We start from the raw sequence: 12,035 nt of genomic DNA on the forward strand, positions 1-12,035 counted from the left end.
CGAGATCTCCTCCATTTCTTTTCATCACTCTCACCTAGAGGAAAGCACGCGTGAAACAACACCACAAACCGTCGGGGAGCTTCACTACTCCTCCGACTCTCGATCCATCACCCCACCATAAAACTCGCTCTCTGCTCTTTTAAAGCTTTTCGGAGAGCTACAATCGACAAGAGTCGAAGTCTCATCCGACGAAAGCAGTTTTTACTGCAGATCGAGAAGAAATAAAACCAAAAAAGGAAGAAAAAATAAAAACCAAAGCCTCCGTCGACCAGAGGATATCGCGACGCGGAAATTTGAGCCGACCGCTCTCCTTCTGCGACGGAGACAGGAGCCGACCGGCCACCGAGGAGATAGTGCACCGCCGGAGACAAAAGAGAAGCTGAACGGATTGACTGACGAGAATACCACCGGAAAACATAACCCGACGGCGGTGGGTCAGATCGCGATCTACTTCTCTCTCTTCAGGATTCTTCTAGTTTGATTGATGATTTGGCCCCATCAAACAACATATATCTTTTTAATATTTTTAAACATATTTTCTTTCGAAAGGTTGACAAAAAAAAGAGTACATTTTTTCTTTATTAAAATTATTTATAAATAAAACATAAAAATCCAACTCCTAGCCAAAAGAAAAGCAATTGATTCAATCGATGCTAATCCTCATCTTCCTCCTCTTTACCTCCGGCGCCCAAATTGCTACCGCTAATGAGCCGGTCCCGGCGCCATGGCCACACCAATTTCACGCGCTACTGTTCATGAATTACTCGGGAGACCTCTCGATGATTGACCTTTGGTACGACTGGCCCAACGGTCGTAATTTCAATATCATACAGGAGCAGCTCGGTGGCATCACCTACGACCTCGAATGGAACAACGGCACGTCCTTCGTCTACACCCTCGACGACTCAAAATCGTGCCGTTCAGCTCAACTTGAGGTCAGTTTTTATTTTCTCGACACGGTTCTGTCACAGATCTGATAATAGGAATAAGATTTGAGTGTGAATTTAAAACCACTTAGGCCTTGAGGAAACGCATATGATGAATCTATCTGCAGATTTGAAGTTTGAACCCTTTTTTTTTTTGTTTATTAATACACTGCGTGTAAAAGATCATAAATGAAGCTAGAACTAGACTGCTTTGACTAGACTAGACTGTTGTGTTAGCTCAGTGTCTTGTTTGATTTCGATAATAGTCAAGTTAAGCCCTCCTAGAGTGGTCTTGTAATAATTAACTAGGCTTAGAATTATTTTTTATTCGAATAAGGTTGGAATCTTGCGACCAAACTGGCTAGATGGAGCCAAGTATCAAGGCCAACAACTTGTGAATGGGTTTCACTGCAATGTATGGGAGAAAGTAGACTTTATAAGGTACTATGAGGATGTCGAAACCAAGAGACCCGTTCAATGGATCTTCTATACAGGTGTGATTGATACCACTGTGTACGACTTAACGTTGTTTTTGTTCTAGCAAAATTCTACTGAAATGGTGTGAAAAAATACTTGCAGGGAGGGAGGCTCATGTGATGACATTCGAGGTTGGCGCAGTACTTGAGGATGAGAAATGGCAAGCGCCGGTTTATTGTTTCAGCAAAGAGAAGAAGAGTTTATCAACTGAAGGAGCTTTAAGAGAATTTAGAGGATACAAAGGAAAGGCTGTTTCGTAATGCTAATTACTGAGAGCTTTCTTTTTTTTTTTTGGATCAAAATAAGAAAAACGTTTGAAATGTTTGTACACAGACTTGAAATGTTTTTATTTGAAATCTCGAGGCTTGTTCATCGTTCGTTGGTGTAGTAGTTTCTTCGTCAAAACGCCCGAAAGATGTGAAATCGTCTACAAGGATTGTGTTCATAATGGACCAGGAAGTGGTAAGATGGTGGCATAGTGTTCGGATGATATCTAGTTTACTTATAAGATGATTTGCCCTTGGCTGTAGTGTACTGGATGATGAATTTTAAAATCCACTCAGAAATTAGAGTTATGGTTTTGATAACGTATAAACGAAGAAATCTAATGAATTTATTCATATACCGTGTCTTGGCAAAGAAAATCGATGTCAAAAGAAAATCATTTTACATTATTATTTGCTCATTTTTTTCAGGAAAAACAGAGCAAATGCTCTGGAGGACGAACACAAGAATATATTCAATCAGGGCTTGAAAAAAAAAGTCAAATGTTGATTAAACTTTTGTTCCCTGTGGCTGTGAGGGCATTGTCTAGCTCAATAACCGCATTGCTTCTTCAATGAGTTCATTGATAGTTAAGCCATGGCGTGCCAGGCCAACGGTGCCCGAGAATATATCAAAGTTCTCAACCTCAGCTGAAGTCTCATAGACTGTCTCTAATTCATTCTTCATCCCAAGGTTCTGGAATGTCTCGACTGTGTTAGGATTAGTTCTCATCATCTGAATGGTTAGCTCTATTGCAAACCTCCTGATTCTTGGAACTTTGGGCACTGGCTGTTCATATCTCTTGAGAATGTTGACTAATGCAGTGGCTGTTGAGAAGTAAACTTGATTTGGATCAAGTATTATTGGGCTAATAATTCACTAATCATGCTTAGCCCAAACTTAGCCCAATATCTAGAATAATCTTCCACCTCCTTAGAATAAAAATCTAGATATTCTTATAGAATTATCTAGATAATTAGGATAAAATAATCAAGATATTATGTTAGAAATTTCTAGATTTAAATTAAAATATATGAGATATTTTGTATGTTGGAGGCTATAAATACCTCCACTCTCCTCTCATTTTGTATCATCAAGAAAGAATCAAAGTTTGTAAGAAAACTCATAAGCAATAAGAAATCATCTTTTAAGCTTATAAAAGCTTTCTTCTTCACAAAGTTTCTTTCTCTTCAAACACTCTAAACACTTTCTCCATCTTAACAAAGGTTTTCATTCCAACAAAGTGGTATCAGAGCTACAAATTCCTTTTGAAGATGGCAAACAATGGTGTTCCCCTCCAAGTTCCATTGCTCACTAAGAGCAACTATGACAATTGGAGTCTTAGGATGATGGCTATCTTAGGAGCACATGATGTGTGGGAGATAGTTGAGAAAGGGTTCAATGAACCGGAGAATGATGGTGGTCTATCTCAAACTCAAAAGGATGGTTTGAGAGATTCAAGGAAGAGAGACAAGAAGGCTCTCTGTCTAATCTATCAAGGATTAGATGAAGATACATTTGAGAAGGTTGCTGGTGCAAAAACGTCCAAAGAAGCATGGGAAAAGCTTCAGACTTCTTACAAGGGAGCGGAACAAGTTAAGAAGGTACGACTTCAAACTCTAAGAGGAGAATTTGAAGCATTACAAATGAAGGAAGGAGAACTCATCTCAGATTACTTCTCAAGAGTCTTGACGGTTACTAATAACCTAAAGAGAAATGGTGAGAAGTTAGATGAGGTGAGAATCATGGAGAAAGTTCTTAGATCGTTGGATACGAAATTCGAGCACATTGTTACCGTGATTGAAGAGACAAAAGACTTGGAGACTATGACGATGGAGCAACTTCTTGGATCATTACAAGCTTATGAAGAAAAGAAGAAGAAGAAAGAAGATATTGTGGAGCAAGTTCTCAAGATGAGAATTGATCAAAAGGAAGAAGCTGGCCGAAATCATCCGAGACGTGGTGGTGGTCATTTCCGAGGACGAGGTCGTGGTGTCAATGGACGAGGCTGGAGACCACATGAAGAAAGCTTCAATCAAAGAGGAGAGAATTCATCAAGAGGTCGTGGAAGAGGATATCCAAAATCAAGGTACGATAAATCAAGCATCAAATGCTATGGTTGCGGAAGGTTTGGACATTATGCTTCTGAATGCAAAACTCCAAACAACAATAGAGTTGAAGAGAAGTCCAACTATGTTGAAGAAAGGAGTAAAGAAGAAGATATGCTATTGATGGCTTACAAGAAGGATGAATCAAATGAGGTTCACAAGTGGTACCTTGATAGTGGTGCAAGCAACCACATGTGTGGGAATAAAAGCATGTTCGTGGAGCTCGATGAATCGGTGAAAACCGATGTGGCTTTGGGAGATGAATCGAAGATGGAGGTGAAAGGTAAAGGAAATATTCTCATCCGCTTGAAGAATGGAGATCATCAGTTCATTTCCAATGTTTACTATATTCCAAGCATGAAGACCAACATCTTGAGCCTAGGACAACTCTTAGAGAAAGGTTATGACATTCGACTAAAGGATAATAGCCTTTCTTTAAGAGATAAAGCAAATAATCTCATCACAAAGGTGCCAATGTCAAGCAATAGAATGTTTGTCCTAAACATTCAAAATGACATTGCACGATGTCTCAAGATGTGCTACAAGGAGGAATCTTGGCTTTGGCATCTTCGATTTGGGCATCTCAACTTTGGAGGCTTAGAACTACTTTCTAAGAAAGAGATGGTGAAAGGATTACCTTGCATCAACCATCCAAATCAAGTGTGTGAAGGGTGTTTACTTGGAAAGCAATTCAAGATGAGTTTTCCAAAGGAGTCAGAGACAAGAGCAAGAAAGCCACTAGAACTTATACATACAGATGTATGTGGCCCGATCAAACCAAGTTCACTTGGTAAGAGTAACTACTTCCTTCTCTTTATTGATGACTTTTCAAGAAAAACATGGGTTTACTTTTTGAAACAAAAATCAGAAGTGTTTGAAAATTTCAAAAAGTTTAAAGCCCATGTTGAGAAGGAAAGTGGTCTTAAGATCAAGTCCATGAGATCTGATCGAGGAGGAGAATTCATGTCCAAGGAGTTTCTGAAGTATTGTGAAGATAATGGCATCCGAAGACAGTTGACGGTGCCGAGAACCCCTCAACAAAATGGAGTAGCAGAAAGGAAGAATAGGACAATACTTGAGATGGCAAGAAGCATGCTCAAGAGTAAGAAGCTACCAAAGGAGTTGTGGGCAGAAGCAGTGGCGTGTGCGGTTTATATATCAAACCGATCGCCAACAAAGAGTGTTTTAGGAAAGACACCGCAAGAAGCTTGGAGCGGAAGGAAGCCCGGTGTTTCACACCTAAGAGTCTTTGGAAGCATTGCTCACGCTCATGTTCCAGACGAGAAGCGGAGCAAACTAGATGATAAAAGTGAGAAGTATGTCTTCATTGGATATGACGCTAACTCCAAAGGCTACAAGCTTTACAATCCTGAAACAAAGAAGACAATCATCAGCCGGAATGTCATCTTTGATGAAGAAGGAGAATGGGATTGGAGATCAAATAATGAAGACTACAACTTCTTTCCGTCTTTTGAAGAAGAGAATGTGGAACAGCCGAGAGAAGAGCCCGCTACACCACCAACTTCACCAACACCAAGTTCTCAAGGAGATGAAAGCTCAAGTGAAAGGACTCCACGTTTCAGAAGTCTACAAGACATCTACGAGGTAACTGAAAATCAAGACAATCTCACTCTATTTTGTCTATTTTCGGATTGCGAGCCTATGAACTTTGAAGAAGCTCAAGAAAAGAAGTCATGGAGAAGTGCAATGGATGAAGAAATCAAGTCCATTCAAAAGAATGATACATGGGAGTTAACTTCACTTCCAAATGGGCATAAAGCAATCGGTGTGAAGTGGGTGTACAAGGCAAAGAAGAATTCTAAAGGAGAAGTTGAAAGGTACAAGGCAAGATTGGTGGCAAAAGGCTATAGTCAAAGAGCCGGGATAGACTATGATGAGGTATTTGCTCCAGTTGCTCGCTTAGAAACAGTTAGATTAATCATTTCATTGGCAGCCCAAAAGAGTTGGAGGATACATCAAATGGATGTCAAATCAGCCTTCCTAAATGGAGACCTTGAGGAAGAAGTCTACATTGAGCAACCACAAGGCTACATAGTCAAAGGAGAAGAAGACAAAGTCTTAAGGTTGAAGAAGGCGCTTTATGGATTAAAGCAAGCACCAAGAGCATGGAACACTCGGATTGATAAATACTTCAAAGAGAAGGACTTCATCAAGTGTCCATATGAGCATGCACTTTATATCAAAACTCAAAATAATGATATATTGATTGCATGCTTGTATGTGGATGACCTGATATTCACCGGAAACAATCCGATTATGTTTGAAGATTTCAAGGAGGAGATGACAAAGGAGTTCGAGATGACTGATATTGGATTGATGTCATACTACCTTGGCATTGAAGTAAAGCAAGAAGAAAATGGAATCTTCATTACTCAAGAAGGCTATGCAAAAGAGGTGCTTAAGAAGTTCAAGATGGATGACTCAAATCCAGTTTGTACGCCAATGGAATGTGGAGTTAAGTTATCAAAAGAAGAAGAAGGAGAGAGTGTGGATCCAACACTCTTTAAGAGTCTGGTTGGAAGCTTACGCTATCTAACATGCACAAGACCCGACATCCTACACGCAGTTGGAGTTGTGAGTCGATACATGGAGCATCCAACAACAACTCATTTCAAGGCAGCTAAGAGGATCCTACGCTATATCAAAGGTACAATCAACTTTGGCTTGTACTACTCTATTTCTGAAGATTACAAGCTTGTTGGATATAGCGATAGCGATTGGGGTGGAGATGTAGATGACCGGAAAAGCACAAGTGGCTTCGTGTTTTTCATTGGAGAAACCGCTTTTACATGGATGTCAAAGAAGCAACCAATAGTCACCCTTTCTACTTGTGAAGCGGAGTATGTGGCAGCTACTTCATGTGTTTGCCATGCTATCTGGTTAAGAAACTTGCTAAAGGAGTTGAGTCTACCACAAAAGGAGCCAACAAAGATCTTTGTGGATAACAAGTCGGCAATAGCATTGGCGAAAAATCCAGTCTTCCATGATCGAAGTAAGCACATCGACACTCGTTATCACTACATTCGAGAATGTGTTACTAAGATGGATGTGCAATTGGAGTATGTGAAGACAAATGATCAAGTAGCTGATATCTTTACCAAGCCACTTAAGCGAGAAGATTTCATCAAGATGAGGAGTTTACTCGGAGTAACCAAATCAAGTTTAAGAGAGGGTGTTGAGAAGTAAACTTGATTTGGATCAAGTATTATTGGGCTAATAATTCACTAATCATGCTTAGCCCAAACTTAGCCCAATATCTAGAATAATCTTCCACCTCCTTAGAATAAAAATCTAGATATTCTTATAGAATTATCTAGATAATTAGGATAAAATAATCAAGATATTATGTTAGAAATTTCTAGATTTAAATTAAAATATATGAGATATTTTGTATGTTGGAGGCTATAAATACCTCCACTCTCCTCTCATTTTGTATCATCAAGAAAGAATCAAAGTTTGTAAGAAAACTCATAAGCAATAAGAAATCATCTTTTAAGCTTATAAAAGCTTTCTTCTTCACAAAGTTTCTTTCTCTTCAAACACTCTAAACACTTTCTCCATCTTAACAAAGGTTTTCATTCCAACAGTGGCTAGTTCTTCCTTGCTTACTCCCGCTTCCTCGAACATTTCTCTTGATTCTTCAGCACTCATTAACCTGAAAATGTGCGGTGCTAATCCCACCATAACTTCTTGAGGTTTGCTCTGTTCAGACTTTATTGCCTTAAGAACCTGTAGGGACAAGATAACATTTAGTGATGATGATGCATTGTATCTAACCAACTCCTGGACCCCAAGATCATAAAGACTTACTGTTGCTCCTGCAGATTTAACTTCCTTCAGATGTTCCTCAACTTGATTTGGATCTGTATATGCACATAGATTCCTCAAGATTCTCGCTGCATTTGACTGAATCAACGGGTTGTTCAACGCCTCAACAAGGCCCTGAAGAACATCTAATCTCAACATCCGTTGGCAATTGCTTTGGCTTCCTTGAGCTAGCATTGCTATAGTCTCACCAACAGAGTCTCTCACGCCACTAGTCTGATTCCCTGGAATATCATCATTCAAGAATATGCAGAGAAGTCCATTTAGAACCCCGCCTGTGCCGCCAATTTTCTCAGTTGCACCTTCGTCAAGCGCAAGGGAAGTCAAGATCTCTGCACAAAGCTTCTGCAAACCAGGCTGCTTCTTTCCATGCCGTAATGTTTCCCTAATGTTGCTTACTGTGAAGACAATCCCAGAGATATCTCTCCTCAAGTTTCTCCCTGTTGCACCCGTTGTTTTCACCAGCTTCCTTAACAGCTTCAAAGACCGTTTCACAGCCAAGATCTTATTAGACTCCGCAGCCGCAAGATTTGGATCTTTCAGCAACCTCTTCTCAGCATAAGTGAAGTCGACGATCTTTGAAAGCAACCCTTTTGTTTTCCCAATCTTCACACAGTTATCATGATCTCTGGCAAGCCTTTTCAGAATCAACAATCCAAGATTGTTGAACGTCCAGCGATCGGTTTGATTGATACTGTTTTCTCCAATCTCATCTGTGGCTTCACCCGAGTCTCTAGTGCTATCAAAAATAGAAGATATGGACTCAATAGCTCCAGGGATCCCTGCAACTCTCAGAGAGTTTTGCTTCTTACTAGCTAATCTTGAGAGAATCTCTGCAGATGACATTCTCATAACTTCTTGATTCTTGCTTCTCCAGTTCAACATCTCAACTAACCTCTCTATGATCTCCAGGTTAGTCCCAATCTTCTGCAGAGTATCAACCGAATAGTCTTCGTTTGTTGAGAATCTATAGAGAATCTCTGCTCCAATGAGCTGCTCATCAGGAGAATTCGACACCAAAAGATCCATGGCGAAAACTACCATATCCATCTTCAATCCGTCAAAGATGCTCCCATTTAGACACATTGAGTAAGCATTGTAGAAGAATCTTCTCACTGAATCAGTTCCAGATCTCTCGAGACCGCATTCTTGATTCACTTTATCAAGAATCTTGTAAACGCTGATCATCCACTCCCAGTAAGCTTTTTCAACAAGAAAGAGAAGAGCCTCAGCCAGCGCTAGAGAGTAGAAGAGAGTTAAAGCAGAGTGAAGATTGGTGCTTCCGGATTTCAATTCGTCGCCTCCATAATCTTGCCTGATAACCTTGATCATGGAGATGATAATGCTAGCGAAAGCAGAAGCAATCTGGAGCCAGTAGCAGACTCTACTCACGTTTCTTGAAACAAAAACCCATCCTGTATAAGGCAACATAGGAACATCTGAGCATGTCCATGTCCTACTCCGCTCAATCTGCCTCGAAGTCCTCTGCTCTGTTTTCGTTTCCTGAACCGATTGTCTATCGTTGTTCCCAGTAACCTGAGCCGCCTGGTGGAATATTCTGATAACTTGTCTGACAAGTAACCGGAAGGTGTTGATTCCTGAGATTGTGTACTTAGACTGATGCTGCATTTCAAGCTCATGGCTTCTGCTGAAAATTCGAGCTCCTTCGACAACAAGAATCACAGTAACAAACCAAAAATCTGATGTCTCTAAACTAGCAGCGAAACCACCAAGAAGAACAACCGTGGCCCATACGAATCCTAAAGATCCCAATCGTGAAGCAATCTGTGGTTACAGATTAAGAACACATTAAAAACTCAAAAAAAAAAAAGACTCATAAGTCACAACAAAAACAAAAGTATGCAGAATATTGCAATAAAAAACAACCTTCTCAAGAACAGCAAGTCGTAAGGCAAAAAGAGTTAGTTTTTTCTCCGGCGCAGGAGCTGACAAGTGTGTCGGTCTACTAGCTTCTGGGGTCAATAAGTTGTCTGGTCGGAAAATATTTCCTCCACAAGAACTGACATGTACAACCACATCCGTAGTTTGATCAACCATTTGAGACAAAAACAAGAGAGGAAGAAATGTTCTTGTTTTTGTTTTGATGCATATAATTTGATTTATATCTAAAAGAAACTATGAACTTGCATTTTAAACTTGGACTTTCACCATGCACGTCTTTTAGTTCGATCCTTTGACCTTTGGAAGACAATGCGTCTAAACAACAACCTGGACGACCCATTGGTTTATCAGTTACATAATAGCATTTTAATCTTCTTTATTGTTAAATAATAACTTTTCTTAATCTTGTTTATTTTTTATTTTAATAACGTATGTAATCATTGAAAGTGTTGTTAACTAAAAGCATTGAAGTATTGAACGTTGGAGGAACGATCATATCATTGTGAATCTTGTAATGGTTGAGCTAGATATATCTGATAATGTCATTCATTTTCTTCTCTAAAACAATTGAATTAATTCAAAGATCATGGTGACTTATTTGGCTCGAGACGCATACGTTTTGACGCACGTCGTTTGCAATCTGAAAATACATGGCGAGGCATGTTCAGACATCAATATTAATCAATTAATTATTAATTGCAACTAACTAAACAAAATTTGAGTATGCAATATCGTATGTAAGAACAGATTTGTGGCTAGTCCATGTATTCTCATACAAATATGTTAGAGAGCAAGTATGTAAGTGCATAAAGTAAATAACACATAGAAATTTGTTAATGAGGTTCGTTTCCTACATCCCCGGGACCACGTCTAGAATTTATTCACTAGAAAAATCGTAACTACAATTACTATATGGTACCAGCACACACCCGTGCCGACTACTCTTATCTAGAATTACAATGATGACAGCAACTACTACTCCTTGTCTTCTTGACGAGTATAGTTCTCTATAACAAAACTACCAGATCTCTTAACTGGTAGAACGACGTCATACACATCCATGTGTATCTTCAATAAATCCTAGACGTGTGACTGCTTCTGTCACCGCCTTCTTTTTCTTATACTCAACTAGGGTCGGACCCGTCCTACGGGCGGGTACGCAAATTGACGAAACAATATAAATATATTTTAAACTTTAATAAATTGTTGGTTTATTTTAATTTTAGTTTTCACTATTTTACTACAAATTTTACTATTTCTTCTTTTTAGAAATTATATATATTTTATTATATTTTAGTAATTTATTAAAAATATAAATATTTTACTTTGTTTACAATATTTGCTTTTCTAGAATTGAATAGATTTTTAATAGTTTTTTAATAAATATTTCTTAAAAAATAAGCAAGGACCATTAAAATATGATATTAACTAAGGCAAATCTGCGTTTTCCGCGGAAATTTGTTCTAATATATTTTATTTTAACATTTTTATTTAGTTTAAATGATTTTATTTTAGTTTCGTATTAAATTTTATTTTGTAAATTTTCAACAAAATTAATATTTTTCTGTTGAATTTGTTTGTTTCCTAAACGATTGTTACAATTATTAATGAAATTGTATTTTAGTTTTCTTATGTTACAAAATTATATTTTAATTTTTTTATTTAATTTCATTTCTGTTATCTTTTTATTATCAGGTTATTGTACACTATGTCCTTTGTAAAATAAATTATGAATTGTAAGAAATGCAATATTAACTTTCATTCATCGATCATCAGTTAGAATCATCTTTGAACTCGTAAAAGTAAAATGATTAAAGTTAGGCTCTAAGCCTATTTATATATATAGAACCAGGTTCCAAGAAATAGAAATAAAACTCCAATATTATAAGTCTAGTTTTTTTTTAATCAAAGTCTAATGTTTAATTTTTGCATCATTTCGTTAAAGTGATTGCTAAATTTATAAATAGATACTAAATTAAATTTAAAATATTTAATTTCACAATTGTTCATAAATTTTTGTTTCTCATGTCACTTTTTGATATTTTTAAATCCTCTTATGAAACAGTAAAGGTTAGGAAAAATATATTCAATAGTTTCAAGCTCATGGCTTCTGCTAAAAATCCGAGCTCCTTCGACAACAAGAATCACAGTAACAAACCAAAAATCTGATGTCTCTAAACTTGCAGCGAAACCACCAAGAAGAACAACCGTGGCCCATACGAATCCTAAAGATCCCAACCGTGAAGCAATCTGTGTTACAGATTAAGAACACATTATTTTAGTTAACTTGAGATTGAACAGAAATGAAGCTCTCAGTGAGGAAGACAATGAAGTCTCGAGAGGATTTGGAAATGAATATTATTTCTGTTAAGAGTAAAATATCAATGTACAAGTGATTATATACGACTATCATCTATCCGGTACAAACCGGTTATCACTAAACCTAAACATAATGTGTAAACCACTTCATCATACTTAATACTCCCCCTCAAGATGTAAGCCATTACATCTT

The 12,035-nt window shown here is 37.9% G+C and overlaps 2 protein-coding genes across 2 annotated transcripts; one reads left to right on the forward strand and one right to left on the reverse strand.

The window, feature by feature from the left end:
- The first annotated feature begins 600 nt into the window (after positions 1-600).
- On the forward strand, positions 601-1,777 carry LOC108814359 (uncharacterized protein At4g14100). Its single transcript, XM_018586914.2, has 3 exons — positions 601-935; positions 1,264-1,420; positions 1,506-1,777. The coding sequence occupies exons 1-3, from the start codon at positions 651-653 to the stop codon at positions 1,661-1,663; spliced, it is 600 nt and encodes a 199-aa protein (XP_018442416.1). The 5' UTR covers positions 601-650; the 3' UTR covers positions 1,664-1,777.
- A 5,535-nt stretch (positions 1,778-7,312) lies between these two features.
- On the reverse strand, positions 7,313-9,679 carry LOC108814361 (uncharacterized). Its single transcript, XM_018586916.2, has 2 exons — positions 9,509-9,679; positions 7,313-9,406 (listed from the first exon to the last, which is right to left on the reverse strand). The coding sequence occupies exons 1-2, from the start codon at positions 9,677-9,679 to the stop codon at positions 7,313-7,315; spliced, it is 2,265 nt and encodes a 754-aa protein (XP_018442418.2).
- Between the last annotated feature and the right edge of the window lie 2,356 nt (positions 9,680-12,035).

The sequence above is a fragment of the Raphanus sativus genome, chromosome 7, assembly GCF_000801105.2.
Source record: "Raphanus sativus cultivar WK10039 chromosome 7, ASM80110v3, whole genome shotgun sequence".
Lineage (NCBI taxonomy): Eukaryota > Viridiplantae > Streptophyta > Magnoliopsida > Brassicales > Brassicaceae > Raphanus > Raphanus sativus.